This window comes from Trachurus japonicus, chromosome 8 (assembly GCF_045865225.1).
Source record: "Trachurus japonicus isolate A0001 chromosome 8, Traja_1.0".
In the NCBI taxonomy this organism is placed as follows: Eukaryota; Metazoa; Chordata; class Actinopteri; order Carangiformes; family Carangidae; genus Trachurus; species Trachurus japonicus.
Window position 1 is genome coordinate 24838736 of NC_140914.1, and position 25129 is coordinate 24863864.

The following is a 25129-nucleotide window of genomic DNA, read 5'->3' on the forward strand; positions in this document are numbered from 1 at the left end:
CGATCCAACATGGCGGCATACACTTTACCTTTTGATGCAGCATTAGAAAGTGTTTTAAGTAGTTTAGACCACAAGTTTATTTTGAAAAAACAGCAACGTTTAGCGTTTTTTTCCGCATCGGATTTCTGTCGCTCTACATACGTGATTGATCGGGTATGACTGATACGATTGGCTATAAGCTACGTACAGACGCATTTGATAGACATTCGTAGCGCCCAATAAACAGCTCTGGGCTTTCGTAAACCACGCCTCAAATAACGAAAAAATTAATGGGTGGTTCCCCGACCAAATCTCAATCTACATTGAGATGAGGTCTGGTGTTAGCCAGGCTAGGTTTTCTTGGTAAATTCATGGAATAATTGCTTTTAAAACCATGGGAAGTCCCTCCAGCTTGGACAAGAGACAACTGAACGCTACACTGCTTTAATACACATCTTCCACTTCTTCATTCATCTGTTTAATAGCTTTGGATTCATTTCAGGCCTCGTGTATCCTCTCACTTTGTTGCCTCTCATCCTTGCTTGATCATTTTCTGCGGAGGACTCGGGGGAACGATGTCCACAGTTACACACAGAGAGCGACAGATTTGGTCCGGCGGCCGCCTGCGAAGATGTAAGGACGGAGGGTGGGGGCGGCGGACACACCCCTGTTGTGAACGCAGATTGGGCGTTGGCATTCGTCTGAGATCTCCTGAGCGGAGCGGAGCATGGCAGTCCACCAGCTACGTAAGCAGGACCCCTCAGGTGTCACTACTCGGTGCCTGACTGAAAAACGGATCAAAGCTAAGAAGCAGAAATGACGACCGCTGTTCCGCCTAATCTCATTTCACAGGAATGGGTGACTCCTGCCAAAAACCACTAGGTAGGCAACAGGAGGGCATAAACACACGCTCTCTCTCTCTCTCTCTCTGTCTATTTCTATATCTCTCGCTCTGTTCAGTGCATAACCAATCAGGTTGATGCAACAACCGCCTCGGGCCTGCCAGGAAAACGGTTCATGGAGCAGGCGCTCAGCCGCGGAGCTCGCTACAGAGTGAAAGGGATGAACTGGTTAAGGTGACGGAGAGAAAGTAAAAAAGGTGACAAATAGAACAAGGAGAGCGTTTGATGATGCAAATATCAAAATGGTGTAGTGATGCAACCCTGCGCTGGCTTTGCTCGGATTATCATCACGAACAGTTAGATGAGAGCTGCGATTGTAGTCCCAGGCAGAATGGAAGCTGTGCAGACTGTGGTAAATTAGACTTTCATACGGATATCACCAGCACAGATAGGTAGAGCAGATACGGCCTCCCTAATGTGCGCTGAGGAAAACAACTCGGAGCTCTTCCTTCCATGAATAGAAGGTTGTTAGGCTTTTCTGTCTCTCAGCTCTGATTTCATCTCCGCTCTTGTGTTTATCAGATGTTTTCCTCATTTTCTCCGTGTCTCCGCCTTCGCCGTTGCAGACTGAGGAACAGAAGTCGAGGGGTCGTCACTCAGACACATATGCTCCCATGGCAGCCAGTGTCGCAGCAACCGATGCCCCCCTCCTCCACCGTGGCGCCCACCCCGCCATCTGTCTCATTAACCTGGGTTAGCAGCACTCTGGCCTAGATCAAGTGTGTAGGACTGTGGGGGGAAAACAAAGAGCAAATATGGATATACCAGAGATGTAAAGAGAATATGGAAGCTCAGAAGATCGCAAAGCACAAACTTCAGAGAGGAGAGACCAACTGGGAGAGAGAGAGTGAGAGAGAAAAGCATTGATCCATGTCTGTGCAACTAGGCGTGAATGTGAGAGTTTTCTTTTGGGGCTGGTGTGAGGTCAAGGTTCCTCTGAATGATGGAGACACAGTTCAGTTTAATGTCAGTCTGACATCACGGCTGAAGATGTGAGGACAGGTCAGCTGTGTGACTGTCGGTTGGACATGTGCAGGGCGGCCGAAGTATGCTGCAGCTCTGAGGATACAGTTGGGGCCTGTACAAAGTTTCCAGGTTGTGACCTTTCACTCAAGACCTATAGGTGCTATTCTCATACAGTGACATACAGCACAATTCAAGATGGTTTTAAAGGTCTCATATTGGTAGAGGTCAATGTCTTTGATTGGAAAGCAGGACTAGGTTCAATATTAATACTGCGAAAGTATCAGAGCGTCGGTCCACAGAGAAAGACAGAGCCAGAAACGTATTCAGAAGCTTTGTGATACAACAAATCTCTCAGCACCTCAAACCACACCCATCTTAGTCCACCATCAAGAGGATTGGGTTTAGTTGGATTTGAGTGTTTTACCTGAAAGCTGCTGAATATTTATTGGATCACTGAGAAAACAATCAGAAGGGTTAGGGTGATTGATTTGCTCGCTGACCTGTTGTTACTCCAGAAAGAAGCCTTAGAGGATATGTAAAACTACACTGAGATGTTTCTTTATTTCTTCGAACCACAAATATATAATATATCTCTTCTAATGGATCAATTTTCCAAATACAACACAGCAAAAATGTAAAATAGTTTGACCTGTGCTCGGTGACCGTAAGGAGAACTTGCAGCTTGGTAAACTAAGGCTAAATGTTGGTTGCTTATGAGTTCCTAAAATATGGATGTATTAATGATAGTAAATCATTTATTAATGGTTTAAAGATCAGTTATAAAGCACTGATAGGAATTGCACTGGGTTGCCAGGTTGTGGAAAAAGGAAATAAATCTCTCATTACAGTGATTGAGTAAATTAAAAGTTGTTCTTATGATTGACGGATCTGTATTGATAAAGCATGAGAAAATTATTTATTGACATTAGTCAGACATGGGTTACACCTGATGGGCAGTAGGAGTATAAATAAAACAAGTGTAGTCTTCTTCACAGTACTGTAGATGTGAAATGCCCTTGAATGTCGTACAGACTTCACCTGCAGTTCAACTTGATGAGTCAGAACAAAGCTGAAGGCTGACATTTTTTTTCCTATTTATTAAGCTAAGTATTCATCTCTCAGTGCGTGTGCCTTTTATCTCAGTATGAGTTCAGTCACATAAAAGACTTCTCCTCTTCATCTGTGGTAAAGAGCAGGAAGTGAGAATTTTCCCCCTGTGCACTTGAAGTCTGTTTGATTCTTAATCAAGCCACAGATTGTGCAGCAGGCAAGTGGAGAAGCCACAGTTCACAGATAACATGTTAACTAGGAGCTGAAACAAACACAGGCATGAAGAGAGGTCAGAGAGGGTAAGGCTTAAAAAAAAGTTGGAAAAGGTAGAGGAGGTGTCGATGAAAGTAAAGGCAGAGAGAGGAGCAGTGATGAATAGAACATGAAGGTAAAAAAAAAAGGTAAGTGTGGTTGAAATGCAGTGGTGCGAGGAGAGGGGGGAGGTTGTGGAGAAAGGACAAGCTGCAGAAGTTAAGAAGAGAGGGAGGAAGACAAAAAGCTAAACAGGATCAGAGGAAGGATTTACAGAGGAGCGTGAACACACACTTGCACACACACTGTCAGACTGAATCTGTGCTAGATAAGTTAATTCATCCCAGACTTAACTGGCTTACAGGCTCCATTAGGCAACCTTTCAAGATGTCCTCAAAATGAACCAAACTCCAGTGTGTTTTCTGGAAAACATTTAGCGTTGCTGCAGTCGCCTGGAGGTACAATCTGACGCTTTTACCAGCACTCATCTATTAATAACCAGGCCATGGATTTTCAATTGACTTCTTTTCTTCTGTAAACAACAATATGATTATGATGTGTGATCTTTTGAGACTGTCCTCCTGTAAACAATGAACCCACAGGTCGCCTGTACCGTAGGTTATTCTTTGCGTTTTGTTGCCAGGCGACATCTAGTGGTTGGAGTAATTATGACATGAGCTGTAGGAGCAGTCTGGTGATGTAATTAATATAAGACAAAGTTCACATTAGCAGGAGGTTGAGGTGGATGGATGAGTCAGGTCTTAGGGGAGTAGTGTTCGATTCCCATATGAAACTAGCAATCGAATGAATGAGCTATTTCATCAGATACCACTGTGGGTCGTGGCCAAGGGCTGAAATGTGGAACTTGCTGCCGACGCTTCGGAGAATTTGTGATGGAAAAATATTTTTTTTTGTTCAAGGTTTGTCCACTCGTTATGTTCCTGTGAGTGATACAATTCAAATAATAACTGCAATTTAAAACCCATTACACAAAATAATAAAAAGTGAATAGGCTAAATGAATGGATTCCTTTGTGCTTCTCAAACGCTCTAAGAGCCTTTTACAATTACAGTGAGTTTTTGGAGGTAAATCTGCCACAATTATTTCTGTAAATAGAAAGTTTGGCAGCCACAGTAAGAATAACTAAAGGGGCCAATAACTAGTGGTGTTCAATGGGTAGGTAGCCAGTGAGGGATCTACTCATAATTCAGTACTTTGAGTACTCAGAAGTCTGAAAATTGACTGGATTCATGAGAGTTTAAGGATTGTGTTGTAAAACTCTGTGAAGCCAATTAGTCATTTGGGGTTTTTGGGATATACGGCTGAAATAAGGCCTATAGACAATTTCACATCCTTTCAACTTTTACATCTCTTAAAGAGGCTGGTTGGTAACAAATGGCCAAACGACACTACAGATGTTGTCAGTGTGACGAAAACTAATTTACTCACCAGTATAGCCTGGTTGTGCTTATACTTACTATTAACTATCTTACCATCTATATCAACTATCAACTATAACTTTGTGAGAGGTAAAGCTTCAGTAGAAGAGGTCTGAGCTACACCAAACTCCATTACATTTAGAGGTTAAGAAGAGGTGATGTTCACATCATGCAATTGTCACACAGTTAGTTTATTAACTTCTTATGTCTGGTGATTGTATTCAAGCTTCAAAAATCCTGAAAATTTTGTTTAAATGTTTGTTTCTTATTTTCTGCTGTAACCCAAAGGTCCATGTAAAAATCTAATCGGCTTTATGTGGAGAGAACCAGGTTGACACTTGGCTGTCATCTCTGTGACAATGTACACAAAACTAGACATCAGCTGTTAAAAAAAAGCCTACCACTGATAGACATGGGATAGACAAAATATTATCAAAACTTTTATCTTTATTGCTAATATTTTCCCACTTCAACACTTTGCTCTACTGCACCCAGTACGATACAATACTGGGCAAGACTGGAGTGTCCACCAACTGTACCGACTGGGAGGATTCTATCCAGTAAAGCAGCTTTACAAAGACTCACATACACACATATTAGACCAAATGTTACTAACAGAGTGAGATGGGAGGATGTCAGGTCCCTCGTCTCTGTTTCAGTCTCCAAACAGGGACTTGGCTTCTTGCGCTGAGGCTTGTAAAAGTGATTGATGATTCTAATTAGATGTTCGGACCCCTACTGGGAGAGGGACGGAGAGCTAGAGTGCCCTCTGTTGGGCTTGGAGGACTCTGGCACTGACCCAAATATACTGGTGGCTGATTACCTCCAGTGCCTCAGCCAGACAGGGTCTCCTTATTTACACTGTTACTATATAATCAAGTCCCGGCTGTACAATAGCGATAATACAATGTCCATTTCCTGGATTCAGGGCTGTTAAATAGGTGTTAGAAATGAAAAGACAGTTAAATTGGTCAAAACCCGATGGCACAAAAATGGTTGCTTGGCAACAAAAATGCTACAACAGATCCAAAACGATGATGTAAAACCACATAAAAGGTCACAATTCTCACTGTATTAAAGGCGACCTGGCTCTTGTGCTGTGCAGCCGGTTCAATGTGGAGCACGAGGCTCTGATTTGCTACTCGCCGGACAGGAAGAGATAGAACTCCTCTGAAAACCAACGGCAAATGGCAAAGCACATTCGCACCAGACTGGTTCTGTCACAGGGAGTTACTGCTGTGATTTACCTTACTGCTTGTTACACACACCAAGGCCTCTGTCAGGACAGGTTAGAGCAGACTAGCTGGTGTAAGTAATGTGCTCTGACCCAGATCAAAGTATCCCAAAGTAATTTATCCTCAGCCAGAGCAGCTTTAAAGGTCTGCTCGCTTTGGTCTTGTGAGCAGAGCTGGGTGCTAAAGAGTGCAACTGCTGCATATATCAGCAATGTTATTAGCAACTGTAAAGTAATGGTGCAAACTATAAGAACCTACACATACAGCAAAAATATCATGGTGTAATGTGGAGAGAAGGTTATGTTATATATTTCATTTCATTAAAAGGCAAAATGTCAAGACAATATATTTACTGTATGGCAAGCCATCATTTTATATTCGAGAAAACAGCTGCAAAGTAAACCATCATATTTCTAAAAGTGCAGTGTTTGTTCATGTCCTCTGATCTGACAGGTGTTTTGCTAACGGGACATCACCTGTAAGTGACTTTCAAAACTGTTACATATCCCCGAAAAAACCTATTATTTGCTCTTTGTAAGTTGCCTCTGCTGCTGAATGCAGCGTCTTGCCCAGAGCAGGCGCTGGTGACTGTGGCTTGACGAGAGCTTCAGCCATCAGTGTGTTTACTAGACAGGAGGTTACAGTCCGTCTCGGGGGCAGACGGGAGGCTACAGTGAGTCGCTATTGGAGAGTGACAAAACGGATTTGAGAGTTAAGAGAAAAATAGCTGCGTCAGTGAAAGGTTAGGAGACCTTTGTTGTCATGGTTACCATAAATAAACACTCGGTTAAGGTTAGGGGATCATCAGGGTCATCCGTCCACCCGGCCTGTCATACTCGCTACGGCCACACGTCACTTTGGGGGCACTTACTGAGACAATTGATGCTGGCAGCTTTAACAACAAATTCAATTTCACAATAAAAGAAAAAATAGAAAAACTAAAGGTAAAATAAAAACACTCCTACAATATTAGAGTACCCTTTTTCAACTAAAAGAAAAAATATGAGCGCTCCCCCTTTCTTGACTCCCTTCCCCTCGCTAATAATTTTCCCACAGTCCCTAATTAACACACTTCAGACCCAAAAGGAGAAACTTTATAATAATAAGTGATTTTTCACCTCTTGAATCACTTGTCCTGCATGTTTCTGTCTATTTCAGGTGTAAGCATAACACTGTTCGCTGTGGATCCACATCACAACTTGCAACCTTCCTCCTCCATCACCGACTTGCATGCAAACCGGATTTGTGTGTGTTTGTGCTGCTGGAAGATAAGTCCCGTCTTTGCTGTGTTTTTATTTTCCTGTGCATGTAATCTGGTCCGGTTATTTGTCAGCTTTGCATTGTGGCTGTAGGCTGCTTCCGTCTGTGGTGCTCTCTCCGTTTGTGTGTTTTTGGTGGTCTGTTGGGGATGTGAGCTGTTCAGATTTTTTGTCTGTGCTCAGAGTCAGTGCCAGGTGTTATGCATTTCACGCTCACTGCCTTCCGTCTCACTTGGGGCTCAACAGCTACCCTCTCACACACACACACACACACACACACACACACATGAACACACACAAAAAACAATACATGCCCCCTTTCAAACCGCCTGCCTTTGTGCTCATTGTCTCTTTTTCTCACCTATCATCTCAAGTTTTTCTTTTCCGACAGCATCTGCTGCCTGCAATTATCGCTCCGGATCCTCTCAAACTCTTTCTTTCTTTTTCTTTTTCTTTCTTTTCTTTCTTTCTGTTGCTTTCTCTTCTGTTTGTCTCTTTGACTGTTCCCCTTTCTCTGGTTCTCTCTTTTTCTTTCTCTAATGACCTGTCTGTCCATTCCCATTTCATCTCTGTATGGTCCGGGTTCATTTTAGTCTGTTTCTTTTCTCCACAGTCTCCTACATACAGACCCACACACACACACACACACACACACACACACACACACACAAACACGCTAACACACACAGAGGCACCTGTCTGTCAAGGAAGGAGGGGGTAACCTCCATGCAGCTTGCCAGTCTGCTCACTATATCCGCGGTGCAGTCACACACAACAGAGATGATTCATAATAAGACAGCACAAACCAATAAAACCAAAAGAAGAGGGATCAACATCATCAGAAAAACACGTCACCTAAACTTTGACAACTTCTCATTAAAGCCATTTCATTTGTCTCTCTCTCTCCACATGCTTTTTCCTTGCCTCCTCCCTCCATCTCTTGACCTTTACTTCTGTACTTAGAAATACACACAACTCTTACCGTGAGCGTGGGGATGGCTGTGACAAGCGAGTAGATGAGCACCGGGGGGATCTTGCTGGTGTCGTCCGGACCGGGGTAGGGCTTAGAGAAGGTCTTGTCGTAGCAGAAGAAGCCCTGGATGTGCACGGGGAAGGTGTCCGTGTACTCGAAGTAGTAAGCCAGCAGCACCGTCCCAGCCATGATCACCAGCTGGAAATAAAACATTATCCCTCCGTTAGGAAGCCAGAGGATGAGAGGTGAAGCAGAGGAGGGAGAGGTGGAGGTGGCAGAGGAGGAGGAGGAGGAGGAGGAGAGGAAGAGGGGAGAATCAAGTCCCTATTCCCCTCAGTCACGGGGAGATACATAGGAAATACGAACTAAGAGAGAGACAGAGTGAGAGGTTCAGAGAGAGAGAGAGAGAGAGAGAGAGAGAGGGAGAGGGAGAGAGAGGGGGAGCGAACGAGAGATGACAAGACAAGAAAGAGAAAAGGTAATCTGCAAGAAGAGGATTTTCTCTTCAAGAGAAAAACAAAAAACAGAATAACAGAGGGCTCCGCAAGCAGCAAAAACAAAGAATTGCTCAGGGAGTGAGAGAGAATGAGAGAGCAATAGAGCGAGAGAGAGAGAGAGAGAGAGAGAGAGAGAGAGAGAGAGAGAGAGAGAGAGAGAGAGAGAGGGAGAGAGAGAGAGGAGGGAGGTGGGAGGGAGAGAAAGGGGGAGCAGCCTTTATGCTGTTGGCACTCATGAAATCTACTACACTTGAGCTGTGGGTGTATTTGTGGATACTGTGTGTGTGTGTGGTAAGAGCAGGTGCTCTGGAGAGTAGAAACGGTTTCTGCAGACACGTGGTGCTCGCCATCAGCTGACATCTCAGATAAAAAAGTAACATAACTAAAACATTTGTGCAAGTGGGTTTAAGTGGAGAGATTATCACTTTATAAAATGGTGGCGTCTGGAGCGTCCTTCTGGTAATTTAAGAATCCAATAAATGAATCAATTAAAACCAAGAAGAATAAGTATAGGGTATGTATTTAATTAAATGAAAACAAAACCAAACAACTGCAGATAATAAAAATGTTAATTACTTGATTATTTAAATAGTCCTTTAATCAATTAAAAATAATTTCAAACAGGCATTAATGGTTCACTCTTTGCTTCCTGCATTAAGTTTGAACTAAACTAACCCAATTTATGATCTGCATTTTTCCATTAATAGCCATTTTATGTTGTACTTTCTCTAATTACATCTTTATATACAGTAGTAGTTCATCTTTAGCAGCAGTGTCTTCCCTGAGCAGGACACACACAGGAGTTCATTTCAATCAATCATTGTCTAATCAGACAATTTTATTTTTTCTGCATTTTTGCCTTTGTTCAGACAGGACAGTGAGGAGAGATGGAGAAGCAGGGAGAAAGAATGAAGTACTGACATGCAGCAAAGATTGAGTCAGTGGGGACGCATCTTTCCATTGCCTGCATGTGAGGCATTCAGGGAACATAAGGAGGTCTGTAAAATAATATCTGACAACAGTCAATTTGATGGGTTTCTTTGCCTGCTGGTCCTCAGAGTCCTGGATTGCTACTGCTTACAAGAAGTTATAGTTATTACAAATCCAATATGTTTTACTTTTTTTTAACTGCTTCACACTGAACAATAGCAACAACAAAAACACACTGGCTATTGTTAGGTCAAGCTTAGGTCAGTCAGAAGTTCTCCTAACACTGTCTGGTCCACTGAATCTTTAGGTGGTAGACATGCTTTTCATAATGACAAACAGATAGATGTGACAAAAACACACAAACTAAAGAGCGAATACAGTGCTAGTTGAACCAAAACAATGAGCTAAAGGCCCCTAAACACTGAAGGTCAAAACCTAGAATATAGTATCAGATCATTCCACCTACAGTCAGACAGTTTCAGGTCTTTATTTTCAGCCCTACTTCAAACAAAACTGTCCTCATGTTAATGTTTTTTTCCCTGTTTCTGACAGTGGAAGTTTGGAACTGTGACTGAAATGCAGACCCATTAGGACTACAATTTTCAAGACATTTCCAAGCTGCTGCTAAAATCTTGATCTCACTAACACATGAAGACAGACTTTGCTGTGATTCCAGTGATTCCAGCTGTATTCACTTATAAAACCATCATTCAGTGAGAAAGTTAGAAGCAACAATATCTGTCTTATTTTGTCTTGCACAAAGCACAGTCTCAGTGATCCACAGTATTTAACTCCAGGGCCTTTTATTATAGACAGGCGTTCGCCTCTATCTATGTTTAAAGGAGACATATTATGCCCCTTTTTCACAAATTAAAATAATTTCCAGGTGTCTTGTCTGGGACATGCTGTGCCAAAAATACCCCAAGGATCAAACATCACAACTCTTTTCATCTGCTCAAAACAGCCCTGTTCAGAACGGCTGGTTTCAGTGCCTGTCCCTTTAAATGCAAATCAGCCACTGCTTGCCCCGCCCCACCCCTTCTACTGGTAGCAGGTCGGGGTGGGGTTATGCAAATTCGAAAGCTAGTTACATCACTGGAAGACAACTGAGGGAACAGCTCATAAAACTACATGGATTTCAACCTGGGAGCCTGCACATTACAGATCTTTTTGTCAATTCTCACATTTTGGGGGCTGGAAGGCAAGACAAACACCCCAATATATGTTAAAGCCTTCAAAAAGTGATCTTTCCATAGCATGTCCCCTTTAATTGGTTTGGTTTTTTTTGTTTTCGGTCGTTCATCTTTCATTCTAAAGTTACTGTATTTCATGGTAACAGTAACTCAAAAAGTTTAAAACAGCGGACAGGAAACCTTCCAGCCTTTTATTGCTGTGCTGCAGTAAACATACTGTACTCATTGCAGTTGTTGGCATTTCTGTCCGTTACCTGCTGACCATGGAGTGTAAAGGACAGAAACTAAAGGTTTAAACCCAGTCTTGTTTGAAAAAGAAAAAGTCTGAGACGAGGCTGCTAAATTGCAGAACAACACTGCAGGCTGCAGACGCCCTCCCTGAAAGAAACTATTTCTGACACATCATTTCAGAGAGCAACAACCAATGGGGAAACTGCTTCAGTGGGGAGTTTTTCATCAGGATATTCCCTCTCACATGCGCTGATTCTTTTGAATGGACGGTACACGATGAAACACAATTTACAACCTGCAGATAAATATTCTCCTGGACACATTATGAACTGAATGAGGCAGTATGAAATGGAGCTGAACTCTTCAGGACAGAGAGGAGAGGTCAGAGATAACTCCGCCCACATCTGTAGCACCAACACTAACATACTGTATGGCACGGATTGCAACATACAGTAAATACACTGTACAAACACCCAACAATATGTATATAAAGAAACATCCATAAATGTCACATGTGCATGCCCTTACACACACACACACAGACAGGCGTATACATAAACACTACCTTTGTTTTCTTATTGGTATGAAATCAGCCTTCATCTGTGCCTGCCCTGAGGGAGATGTGTTTTTACTCTCTGTGGTTGTCATGGTGAACAAATGGCCAAGGAATCAGGCTTTTAATATTTCTGTATCTTTAGCGCTTCCACATGGAAATGTCTTTATATCAGGTTAATATTACACATTCTGAGTGGAAATCATATTCACAATTACTGCTTGTAATTACTGTGTGTTTGTATATGGATCTGGATGTTGGATGTGGGGGGTGGGGGGTTTCACACATACACACACACACACACACACACACACCTGATGGGAGCTCTTTGGTGGGTTTGCTTGGGGCGAGAGGGGGTGTTTGATACGTGTGACTCATGAAGCCTTCCCTTGTTTTTCTGTTTGATAACGTGGCGCTCCTCCCCTGCATTTTCCCGCCGTATTGTGACCGTCTCTGACTCATGCCTGTGATTTGCTAAACTGAAGGAGCTCTGCTAATTCACAAGGCCGCCTTGGAAATGCGCAGCGTACTTATAGTTCAGCTGTTTACATGCCTCCTTAATTTGCACTGAGAGCCATGAAAAGGACAAGAAAAAATTCCAGCATGTGTTTGTGGAAGAGATTTTTTTTTTTTTGCCCGGAGCTTCTGCACAGTCGCAGGTCAGGAGTTCGTCTGGTTGAACTTTAACCAGCAAATGTCCAGCCGATAGACGCTTTACTTGTCTGGTGAGTCATCTTTTGTGATTTTGGTTCTTCCTCATCACCTTATTTTACATCAAACTAGGGGGAAAAACAACTACAAATGTCAAATCTTACTTTAACAGTAAGTCTGTGTGTATTCTAACACACACAACTCTGTACTTTCACAAACTAACAACTAAAACATAGTGATGTATTGCTACAGATGATCCAGCTGTTGGCATGTCGCTTTGCTGAACCTGTGATGTGGGTGACGGTAGCTTATTCACACCCTGACAACTTCCCTGCTCTCCCCTTTAGCGCTCCATCACACTCCTCTTCCCACTGCATATTCTTCTCCTTCCTTCCCTTTGTTCTTTCTTCATCTCTCATAAAAAAAAGAGTTGCCAATAATAGAAAAGTAGGAAGGGCATCCGAGTAAAGAACCCTCCTTGCTCTGACCTATTTTAGCGTGGAGATGGAAGGACAGATCAATAGCAGAAGAGGAAGTTGGGGGCTCATCAAGATGAAAGGTCACGTTAAGACAGGTCATGTTGGGAGCTGTCACAGAGAGGCGAGGCTGCTTGTTATGAGCGTGTGAAGAGTGAGGGGTGTCTTCCTCTATTCTCAACCTTCTGAGGATGTCATCATCTCCCTCAGAGTCTGCCTTCACATCAGCGCTTTGAAAATCTACTTTATTCCTGTCAGATTACCGAGCCATTACCACACCTCGCCTCATTATGGGCTGACATGAAAGTGCCTCAGTTATTCCAGGTATCAGGATATTTTGAACAAGCCCCGGCTCTTTCCACAGGCCGTGGATAAGTGGAACAAGTCAGACAGGAAATTAGCTTCTCATTGATTTCTGTGGGGCGGTATGAAAAGTGCTCATCAGAGATAAGAAGACAGCTTATCTGGTCTTCATGAGTGATCTATTATAAATGAAAAGACAATGGACATTAATTACATGCGTCTACTTCAAACTGAATTACCTTCCGTGGGGTAATTCAATTCAGGATACTTCACTGCGTTGCAGAGACAAACGTTTTATTCTACTACAGTTACACTTGTTTGACAAGTTACAATTACTTATTAAATATGGCTCTACATATTAATGCTTTGAATATATGATTTTCAAAGCGAGCACCACAAATGTCACTCTGTTCACTGCACTGTGGTAGGATAAAAAATGCATTTTTAGAGTTTTGAGGGTTTTGTCAGTGAGTCTAGATGTATAATACAGAGCCGCCAATTAATCTAACTTTATGTAGAGCAATAACAGTACACTTTCATCATGACAATGACTCAACCAACCTTAACTTGGGCGTTTCCAGACATTATCTCAGGGTAAGAACTGTGTTCATCACAATAAATTGGCCTCTGGAGAGATTGTGGAGAGTTACAATTTCAATTCAATTTCAGCAACAGAAAGTTGCACTTAAATGGAAGATCAAGTCATGATAGAAGTACAGACTGCGAGAAGTACATTATGGATCCACAGTATATTGTTCTGCACAAAGGACATTGTCTTATAGAATTGTTTTTTTTAATCAAAGCATTTATAGTTTTTGATTTGCATGAGTTATGTCACTTTCCAATGTTATTCTCACAACGATATACTAGTTATTGTTTTGCTCCTTTGTTGTTTTTTTCATGTCATTGTCATTGTTTCATTATGTACAGTTTCACTGTTTCACTGGTTCAGTTTCTGTGTTTTATGTCTACTCTATCTGACTTTGAAATTTCCCTTGGGGGCTAATAAAGTTTGTCAACTTAAGTGAATTGATCAAGTCAGTAGATTATCTAAATTTATCTTCTTGGGATGTTAATTGTCTCTTGAGATGAATGTGGACATTTAAGACTTAAGATCGGAGTGACATTGGATGAAACCAGAATAAGACTGCCTGCACCAAATGTCTTGGCAATTCATATCCATCCACTGGTTGTTGAGAGACAAATGCATAAACCAACCAAAAGACTGACAAACATTGCCATTCATAGAGGACATCAAAGAATAACAACATGTGCTTCATGTCAGGGAGTAACCTCACTGTGAGATAGGACAGTAACATTATCCAATCACTTCTCACAATACAAAGTCAGCATTGTCCACAGGGAACATGACATCATCAACATCAAACAACAACACACAGCCACCAGCACCTACAGTATTTCACTGATGTTTTCCTTCTTAATGGAAGAGGAACACTACAATTGTTGTGTGTTAAAGGGGAAATATCACTGAATATCACAATATCACTTTTTTTTTAAGGCTCTTTTTTAACATATATTTGGGTATTTGTCTTGCCTTCCGGCCCCCAAAATGCGAGAATTGACAAAAACAAATCTGTCATTTTCAGGCTCCCTATGTGGTTTTATGAGTTGTTCCCTCAGTTGTCTTCCAGTGATGTGAATAAAATTTGCATAACCCCACCCCTACCTGGTACCGGTAAAAGCAGCGGGGCGGGGCAAGCAGTGGTTCATTTGCATTTAAAGGGACAGGCTCTGAAACCAGCCGTTCTGAACAGGGCGGTTTTGAGTGGATGAAAAGAGCTGTGATGTTTGATCCTTGGGGTTTTTGACCACAGCATGTCACAGATATGTCTTTTTAAGACACCTGGAAACTATTTTAATTTGTGGAAAGGGGGCATAATATGTCTCCTTTAACTCTTTCGCGACCACACTAATTGCTCAGCACATCTGCTCCGGACCGGATGTTTTTGGCTATTTGTTTACCTTTTTTCTCACGTCGAAGCGAACTCTGTACATCACCTAGAAATAAACGGTTTTCACGTGGTTGAAGAAGAAGAGAGCTCGGTTTCTTCAAAAACGGAGCTCCCGCTCTAGTTTCAGAGAAAAATGCACTTTTGTGTAAAGTGGCAATCCGCTCATTTTACCGGTACTCTGCAGTGTGGCATGTCTCCCAAATCATTTCTACGGCTAAATAAGTATTTTTGTAGGCAAATCTGGGGGATGCGGCGGCGTGGAGTGCAGCGGTTCGGGTCTCTGGCCGCAGTGGAGACAGCTCAGTGACACTACTGTGTCACCGGCTCACAGCGCCCGCTCTGCTGCACGGTGAAAACAGCAGTGATAACGTACTTTCAGGTCCGAATCTCCAAACCAGAAACGTTTCTAACAGCACCGGAAAAAGTCGCTAGATTTGCCGCTATTCGCTTTTGACAAAAAAAGTCGCCAAGAGGGTTGGAAAGTCGCCAGATTCGCCAAGTTGGCAACACGGTGTAGCCGACAGCCGTACAGCACGCTGCACTTTGTCCCCAGAGCAGCATTCAAGGAGACCAATTACTCAAACAAAACCAAGATCACACAGTTTATAAAAACCATTATGTCATGATTGTAGTTTTACATATCAGAGGACTACCATATTCACACACAGGGTACCTGAGAGTGTCTATTATCATAATCTGTAAAAAAAAAAAAAAAAAACGGTTTTGACGAGTTAACTCGTCAATGGTCCTGAACGTTCGGCACGCTGTGACGAGTTAACTCGAGAGTTAACGTTTGTTTGTCCCATCATCACTGAGTCTCCAATGCCTCACGTAGTTCAGTGGGAACATGGAGGAGAGAGACATCAGCTTGTCTCACGTTAGGCCTTAACGCGAGAGACATCAGACAAACTAAGTCAAGAAACTTTCCTTCACGCTGTACCTGATGTTTCTCTGAAAGGGCACAGCATTCAGTAGGTACTCAGCCTCTGAGCACCATCACATCCCCAATGGCACTCGATGATGAGATTCTGCCCTTTTCTCAGATGGCTATCCTGTTTTACCTGATATCTGTATGTATGACAATAGAAATGTCAAAGTGTGTCTCTCTTAAAAGCCTGCTACCCTCGTTCCCTTCAAAGACCCAGCCTCTCCCCTTTTTCCTCTCTCTCCATTATAACTTAACCTCCCCAACATTTCAAAGGAGCTCCTGTCTTCTTTCATTTCCCACTCGTTCCTCTAACATTTCTTCCACTCCCCCCCCTTTTCCCTCCACCAAACACATATCATATCTTAAATAAATATAACTTTGCTGAATATTTCACATTTGTACCTCTGAATTTCAACATCATCTGCAGAGCTGACACTCTGGGCCCCGTCGTCGTAATGACTGTGACGCCAAAAGGCAGCGAGAGTTTACAGCTGCTGTGACATCAAGACGGCTGAAAACATGGTGCAGATAGATGGAAAGCATTCTGGGAACACTTTGGGACCAAGTCCAGGAACAGCAACAGCCAACGGCGTGTGAAGGACCCACCACAGTGAGCTCTGAGCCGCTCCTAAAAAATACGATCAGCCTCCCAGCCTCCCTCCCTCCCCTCCCTGGATAGAAAAACATGCTGTCCTTGCAAAAGTTCAGAACATAATCTTTTTCTTCAAAACAGGGACTGACAGCTTTACAGCGTTAGCCATACTTAATGAACTGTATGAATACTTTATTAATGTGAAGGTCAGCTTCTATAATGATGAACATGTGTCAAACATATAGAGCTGTTAATAGGGTTAAATGCACTTCTGCCTTTTCCCCCCTCAATTTGACTTGACTTAATTAAAATTAATGTCTTGATCATCCATGTGGAAATGTAGTTGAGTCGATTTTGACACCAAAACAATGTAAAAGAGTTGATAAACTGGCTGAGGGGGCTCTTATTGCTTTCAGACACGGTTCTGCTTCTGGCTCCAGAATGTAGCTTTCTGGTGAACCAGCCCACGTTCCCAAATCAGAACCACAGTGAGATGACGTTACTCTGTGCTACTCTGGCGGAAATAAACATAACAGTGGCAAAATGGCTTTTTTGTTGTCTCAGTAACCCTTCTTCAGTTTTTTAAGTTTATTAATTATTTGGTCTGGTGTTGAAGTGAACACAGCCATGGCCATTTCTTCCGCAAATTCGGCATACAACTTGCTCTTTCTTGTACTGATTACTAGCTTTTCTTGTTGCGTTGTCTAGCGTTTCATGTTGTCAGTCGCTGCCTTCTCCTCCTTCCTGCTCGTCTTCACAGCCTAGAAGACACAACCACTGATGATGATATCACGGTTCGCATAGAAAAACAAACTATTTTTGTTTCCCTTGCGAACCGACTTTTCAGGTTCCGAACCTATTATTTTTTCGGTCTGAATGCGCTGGCCAGTTCAAAATTGTGTTCGTGAACTGGAACCAGCATGGATCGCCGCTGGACTGAAACCCCTATCTGAGGTTTTTATGAAAGATATGTTTATTTCCTGTTTTATTCTGAAATAAATGTGTCCCCAGTCTATTTTGCCTCCTGTCTTCTATAGATTTCGCTGGTCTGTGATTGTTTCCCCCCCCACACTGATATATTTCACCTGGCTCAATCACCCTTTCTTATTTAAGCCTCTATCCACTTTCTGATTCCCTCAGCTGACCTGCAGCTACAGCCTAATGCAGTACTCTCTGTAGGTGTGGTTGTATGTAAGAATACGATAGCGATTCAAAAATGTGGTGCCACAGGAAAATGCTGTTGTCATGGTGAGATAAACCACTGAAAATACTTCACATGAACATTTAATGGATGTCTGATTGTATAGGTGGGTGTTTTTAAAAGTGTCTGAAACAGTATTTTTTTTCTTCTCTGTGCACAGCAACTCTCAGCTCTAACTGGGAGCACACAGATATGAATGTCCTGTAGGTAATGAACCATCTATGTCTACAGTATACTAATATACCACAATACAAATAGTAATCACACTGATTTTGGTGCATCAATATAAACATGGGAATTGCTGTTTTCTATTAAAGAGAAGAAACATTTTGCAAAGGGACTTTTACATCAGCCTCTCAAGGCCACTGCCATTGTCATTTAGAGGTATAGCTCAGTTTGTGCTGGAGGTACACTGCCCTCTTCCTGTGTGCTGCTATAATCAATCAAACAGATTTACCACAAAATGCGGCACTGTACTGCAGCTACAAGTTTTACCACCATGGGAAATTCCCCCTGATAATCATTTTGTAAAGTTAAAAAAGTAACTAATCGATAATAAGGAGTAGGTAGTGAATTGTTACATTTTGCACCTTTACGAGACAGTCCTCCACAAGATATGTAACAGCCACAGAAGCTCTAACAAGGGTCAAAATATTGGCCTTTCTGTGTTGTTGTCTTTCTCCCCGGCTTCCTCTGGAGGTTCCTCTCATATCCCTCGATGCTGTTAAAGCGCTGTTGCCTGAAAGAGCAGTTTTGTGTTTTACGGACGGAGGATTTAGAGCAGAAGGGCGATGAGGCACAGGGGTCCACCGTCAGACACATGCTGTCCATTAAGAGGACTGCCATCAACGCACGCTACACTGCACCTGGCCGGCATGACAGCGGTCCTGGAGGAGGGAGAGGGAGCCCAGAGGAGGGAGTGAAGCAGGAGGGGATTGAAAAAGAATGAAAGAAGGCAGAGAAGAGAGAAAAGGTGGAAGGAGTGAAGGCAATAAGGGATGGAAAAATAAAGCTGGAGAAGAAGAGGGAAAGAAAGGACAGAAGGGTGTGGAGGGCAACGGTGTCGTAGAGAGGGGTGCAGGGTAACAGGTGCAGAGCTTGGGGTGGTGGCCCAAAAACTTTACCACCTCCTCCTCTTGTTCCATTTTCTTCCTCATCATGTCCTCTTTTGTCTGCACAGGCTTCTGCTTATCTCCATCTCTCAGAGAGTCACAGTGTTGACAGCATCAAAGGTGATGGCTGTGATTCAGCTTGTTGAAATGTAAAACAAAATAAATACAATGTGTGTGTGATGGCCAAGGGCCTTTGTGTGCTATCAGACAGGCTGTAGGGTGGTTATGGAAAGTTGGAGAAATGTTGAACCACCTTATTGTCTGCTGTTCTGACCTGTGTGTATGTGCATTAGCATATTATTTTCTATGCATAGTATTTGTCAGGCTTTGACAACACTAGATATGTGTATTTTCACTGGTTTGTGCCAGTTTGGGAACTTTAAACAAATACTGAACACTAACCATGAGAATGTGCAAAGTGTTGCTCACCTCGTAGTAACAAAATTACAAAGAATTAAAACCGAAATCTTCGTCTTCCACTTGGCTTTTAAAAGCTTTAGAGTGAGTTTCAGCTCATTGTTGAGCTGTCTGGTTGTTTACTTGACTGCTCTGTTTCACTCTTACTGCTGTCACAGTGTTGGTTTCACTTTTAGCAGGCAACTACTGTATTTTCAGCAAAAATTCAACTGCTACAAACAGCAGCTAGAGACATATAAGTATAGTGAATCATTTAGCAGCTAATGGACCAGATACAGTATTTTCCTCAGGACCTGGAGGAGACCAAAAACAGTGCTGGTGTGGACTTATGTTCAGTAAAAACAATGGATGAAGAAATACTACTAATATCAGTATGTAACTACTCAATGTCTTACACGAGTTCGTCATTAGGTTCATGCTAACAAATGAAATGAATCATATCAACTTTATACTGCTTTCTGTGGCAGGTTCAACAGTTATTTATGTACTTCAATTAAATTAATTCTGGTTTGTTAAAATTTGAGTGTTGAACCCCCAAGCTACAGTGAAGGATAAAGTTCCAGTTACTGTGATGATAAGACTTAAGTTTTTATAGAGATGTTAATCTGGGAGCTTCAGATTTTGTTCTTTGTGTTTAGCTGAGCCAACCAACAAAATAAAACGTGACTCCCTACAGTTCAATAAAAAATACAGTTCTATACATATTTTTAATGGTTCATATACATGTACATGTGTATGACTATGTGTTTGTGGCAGACAAATACATTGTCCTAAACTGCAGTGAACTCTACTAAGCCTGTCAACAACCATCAGCAATAAAGTTCAGTGATAAGGTGGAGAGGTGCTACATAATATGACAAACGGGAAGTGCAAAAGCACTAAAAAAAATGTTTTAATGCATCTGGTTTCCTCTGCTACATATTCTGAAAAAAAAACATGTCTGATCATCTAAGACTGTGACCTCGTATTGTTTTTTTGTTTTTTTTTACTGAGTTGGAGTCTGTTTCCTCAGGTTTAAAGCCAAAAACCTCCTACCTACCAACACAGTGCTGGTGCAACCACCATCAACCACCCACAGATTGTACTCCTACTCACATATTCCACTTCCTTTGTCTCCTCCATATCCTTCATTAAAGGTCCCATGTTGTATAACAGTAGAGGTCCATGTATTGTTTGATTATAAAGCAGCTCAAGGTTCTGTAATAATACTGTGAAAGTATCAAAAGGCCCAGTTCACGGAGAAACACACAGCCTGTATTCAGACACTGAAACATGTAACCAGAGCCTCCATACCTTTATGATTTACAATAATTAATTAGCATTTTTAAATACGGTTGAGTATATACGTATTTTCATTTTACCAACAGAGATACACAAAACAACATGTCTAAAATGATCTGTTTTCAAACTTAACAGCTCATAGCTTTCCAAGTATAAATCTAGAAAATGTGAGATATCGGTTTTGATTTTATGGTATGGTTGTTTTATTTGTATCCTTTTATTATTATAGTTCATGCATTTTTTTCTCCAAACTTGTTGCAACAAATCCAATACCTGTGGTTGGCCATGTGTCACTCGGAAATCAGTCGCCTAGTTAGAGGAGAGACCGACACAAAACGTCCTTGCTGCATGACTAGTGCTACAGAGTGAAAAACGAGGGAGCTGTGAAACTATAATGAGATGGTTTTTCATCACAACAAACAAATCTTCTCATGGATATGAAAACTACAAATAAAACACAGAGAAGAGTTGAGTTACGGGACCCTTAAACAAACAAAAAAGTCTTGACAAAGCTCTACAAACAGGAAGATTTCTGTCATCCTAATGTGGGTTATTTTGTGTGAACTGGAAACTGACAGGCAGTCAGTGCTAATTACAGCTGCGCAGCAGGAGTTGGAATAGCTCACTGGTCTGCACTGATCTCTAATCTGTCATTCTAAATACAGCAGCAGCTCCCTGTTGAGCCTCCTGCTTCAGTTGGCAGCCTTCTTGCTGGGTCTGAGGCCACGTCCTGTGCTCTCCAACCTCTGGCCTCCTTTAGGCCCTGGTCTACAGAGAATTGGAAAGTTTGTCCTCACTTAAACTCTCACATTTAATTGAATGAGCCAATCAAACACCTGTATTCTGTGCTTTTAGAGGGCGATCTATATCTAGATCCAGACATGGATTAAAAATGTAAAACTCAAATATCTGTGCAGCCGTCTGCATTGAGACTCACTATTACATCAATGCTTAAAACCTATGTAATGACTTGACAATTGTGGAAGCAGAAAAGAACAAGTAATTGACTTCAAGCCCTTTCTGAGAGTTAATGATTGAGCTGCCTTCATTGATCTGTGCACACTAGCTTCCCATTGATTTAGGCTTAATGCATGTGATCTGCCCAGTGTGGCTCCTGGAAGGCCATCGGTTTATCAATATTTGATTCATGCTGACACAATTTAATGTTTTTGTTTTGTCCTAGATCACAGCACAGACTGTCTGATGTTAGACTCATTAACCTTTTTATATAACTGAAAAGAGTCATCCCATGTTGTTAATAATGGGATTTTTGCTTCACCATCTGTTCTCTTTTGATTTTTTGAACCATACAGCATAAATGCGTAAAATGACATTCGATTGCATTTGTACAGTGATTTGTATGGAAAACAAACATGTTGCCATTCTTTGAAAACTGCTGCTTCTCTCTACATTTCTTCTCTACAACTCTTTTAGCATGCACTGTCACTCTCTCTATTGATATCTTCTTCAAATGATGACAAACAACTGCATTAAAAACAATAATGTTTGGAGCTGGCTTGCACAGCCAATCTATACAGTACAAGTGCTCTGACAGAGCACAGCATGATAAATAGGCTTGGGAAACTGAATAAATGGTTTCCATATGAAAATGACCCTGAAAGGTTTGTCAGTTGTTAGCAAGAGAATGAAAATAAGAGGATGTTTAGAAGAGTAATTCATAGACTATAAAGTTCAGATGGGGTACTTAAGGGTAAAACAAATGTGAAGGAATGGTGGTGAGAAAGAGAAGTGGAGCCAGTGGTGCATTCACAGAGACGCCGAGCAAGTACCAGCAGCAGGAGAAAGAGAAGAAAGAAGATGGGGAAGAGGAGGTGTTCAGGGAGCAAGTGAGAGGGTGGGAGGATGATGGGAGCAGGATGAGATGGGGTGATTGAATAAAAGGAAAGAAAGAGGAGGAGGTCCGGCAGTGGAGAGGGCTGCTGCAAGAGTTTGGCCGCGTTGCATTTCTCCGAGTGAGCATGTGTTCGTGTGCAGGTGAGTTGAAAACAGACACACACAGAGCAGGGGAGAGAAGGAGAGTGGGAGCTTTTGTGCTGTATTTATTTGAAAAAGAGGCTGAAGGGAAAGGAGTGTCCGAAGGGAGCTGGAGAAAAGAGGAGGAGAGCAGCGCTGCTTTAATCATCCTCCAGTCCGGTCCTCGCTCCCCCCTCGTTCTAAAAACACCTCTCATGTTGCTCTCATTTCATTTCCTGCCAGCCGTCATCTGTTCTGCCGCACAATGGTCTTTCAACAGATGATACGGTATAATAATGAAACAAGCAGAGACGCTGCCGGGGAGCCACCTCTCTGCATGTCTTCAATGCGCTCAGATAGACACCCCTGCAGTGCACACAGCACCATGGGGAAACCCTGTGCATGCACATTACAGAGATTACACTGCAGCAAAACAGCTATTACTGGCCCGCTACCTGCCCCGAGCTCCAAACTCCTTTGTCTGCCAAGTCATACAGTGTGCAATCTGTGTATTACTCACTCCCCATGAATAAGTAATGTTGCAGAAGTAGCCAGAGTACAGAGCAGCGGTTAAAGAAGCAGGGTTTGGCTGAATGTTGTCGTTTTTTTGTTTTCAGCTAAGGATGGATGAAGCCGACATCTTAAAGCACAAATGTGTTGATGTTCCCAATTTTTTTTCCTTCCTTCCTACAGATTCCATGAACAACAAACCAAAAAAGACAACAACAGTGAATCAATCCTGCCAACAACTATTGTCTGTCTTTTTAAAGCCTGCTCTGATTCATGCAGCGGTGTTGTTGTCACCAAACTTTTAAAAACCACAGGAAATAACAGGAATAAGCCACACTTCTGCACCGGCAAACATGTTCCCAAAGTTTACTCTCCAAGCATGTATCACTCCACACTTTAATATATAGTCCCTTCCAAATGTTTAGTGTGATCTGGGACACCTTCACATCACACACTGTTTCAGTAATTGGCCCATTGTTAATATAGAAAATGTGGATCAGTGCAGCTTTAGAGATTCACAACAACTAATTGAGTTGGTGATGAGAGCCGCAGACAGAGTGGAGAGGTGCACACTAAAAAAAAAGATGGGTTATTTCACCTACCCAACCGCAGGGTTATGAAATGTTTTACCCATTGTGGGTTATTTATGAGAAAGTGAGAAAGAGAGACTTTAGTATTGTTGAGAAAAGTACAGAGTAGGAAGGTCTTAATTAATCAGTGAGCTTTCAGTGCTTCATTTAACTTTAGACCTAATTGTCTTCCACGAAAAAAACACACACAAAAAACAAGAAAGGCACAGTGGGGCCCTTCCAGGAGAGTCTGTGAGTTTGCTACTGGGAGGTGTGAAGGAAGAAACTCTTCAACACACAATACACAGTGTAATCATAATAGATAAATAGTCTAGTGACTTGTTTATTGTCACCTTCGTACAACTGCAAACAATTCATACTGGGAGAGAAAAGTGTTGTTTTTAGCAACATGTCATCACAATTTCACCACTGTTCAGTTCTCTCTCTGTTAAAAAAACATTTTGTCATTCATTTCTGGTAAAACCACCAAACTCTTGGATGAAGTTCTGTGTTTACTGGCCAGGGGTAGTTAAGTAGACGCTAAGTTGAGGGAAGAAAAGATATTTTCAGGTGACACTATAAAAAAGAGTGGGATGAAAACCCACGGTGTCTGTTGATAGAGGGTATTATACTGAGGAAGCCGAAGGACACGCTACTTGTTTCTCATCAGAGCGCAGGTCTGACAGTCTCAGACTTGTTATGCATCACAGCATCAATTTGAAGCTGCCACACAGCATCATACAGTTGGTCCTGGTTATGATGTTTACCAGCTGGAAACCAAAGAAAAATCTGCTCCTGTCACATCTAATATAAACTGCTTGATCACACCTCAGAGACACTGTAAAATGCATGTGCTGAGTTCCATGTTTGTCTTTTTTTTTCCAAGTGGATGCGCATTTACCCACCATATCCTTATGAGTATACGTTTGTGTATCTACCACCAACATCTGTATGCTCAGCCCACTGGATGTGTGACAGATTGTGCTGGGAGGGGGCTTTGTCAGACTGGGAAGACTTCCTGTGACAGGTGTGAAGCTACCAGAGTGTTACCAACCATTAAACACACCATGCCTATTTATAGAGACAGAGGAGGCACCGAAAGGAGCCGATGTGTTCGCCGTCTGATCTCTGCATGTTGCTCAGGTGTTAATGAGGCCTGTGAGCCTGTGTGTGTGCATCTATGATGGAAACACTTGTGAGACAGATTCTACTTTTTTCAAAGGGAGCTGAGTGAGAACATGAGCCATGATGCAGTGTCACATCTCCTATTGATAGATAAAGATCAGAAGTATATGAAATACTCAAAAGCTCCAAACAAGTCGACGGCAGTGGAACTGTTTCGACGGAGGGAGCTTCAGCTGTGTTACAACAGTGCCCTCTAGTGGACAAACTGCATAAACTCTGCTTTATTTCGTAAATCATATCAGAGCAACATCAAATTCAAGTCCATGTTGGCTTTGGTAAAAATGACACTGTGGACCACTAAAGAAAAGAAAACAGAAGTAGCAGAAGCCCACAGATTTTGTTTTTCCCCCCAACTAGAAATAAATGTTTTCATAATCCTGGGCTCCTATCAGTAAGATTAATGTAAGACATCAGTCCACAGCTTTCATGTCGGCAAGATATACCTCAGGGAGCAGCAGGATTAAGATGCTGGCAGCTCATATGTGGTTTCATTTAGAT

At 42.1% G+C, this 25129-nt stretch overlaps 1 protein-coding gene across 7 annotated transcripts in view; it reads right to left on the minus strand.

The window, feature by feature from the left end:
* The window catches only part of plppr2a (phospholipid phosphatase related 2a), a 55637-nt gene that overhangs the window by 16700 nt on the left and 13808 nt on the right, over positions 1-25129 (minus strand). For all 7 annotated transcript variants that reach the window (XR_015036315.1, XR_015036316.1, XM_085784904.1 and 4 more), the window contains exon 3: positions 8065-8253. Coding sequence is in view for 5 of the 7 variants with exons in the window: in XM_085784904.1 (XP_085641030.1) it covers positions 8065-8253 (189 nt within the window). In the remaining 2 variants the exon portion in view is untranslated. The remainder of the gene's footprint in view (positions 1-8064; positions 8254-25129) is intronic.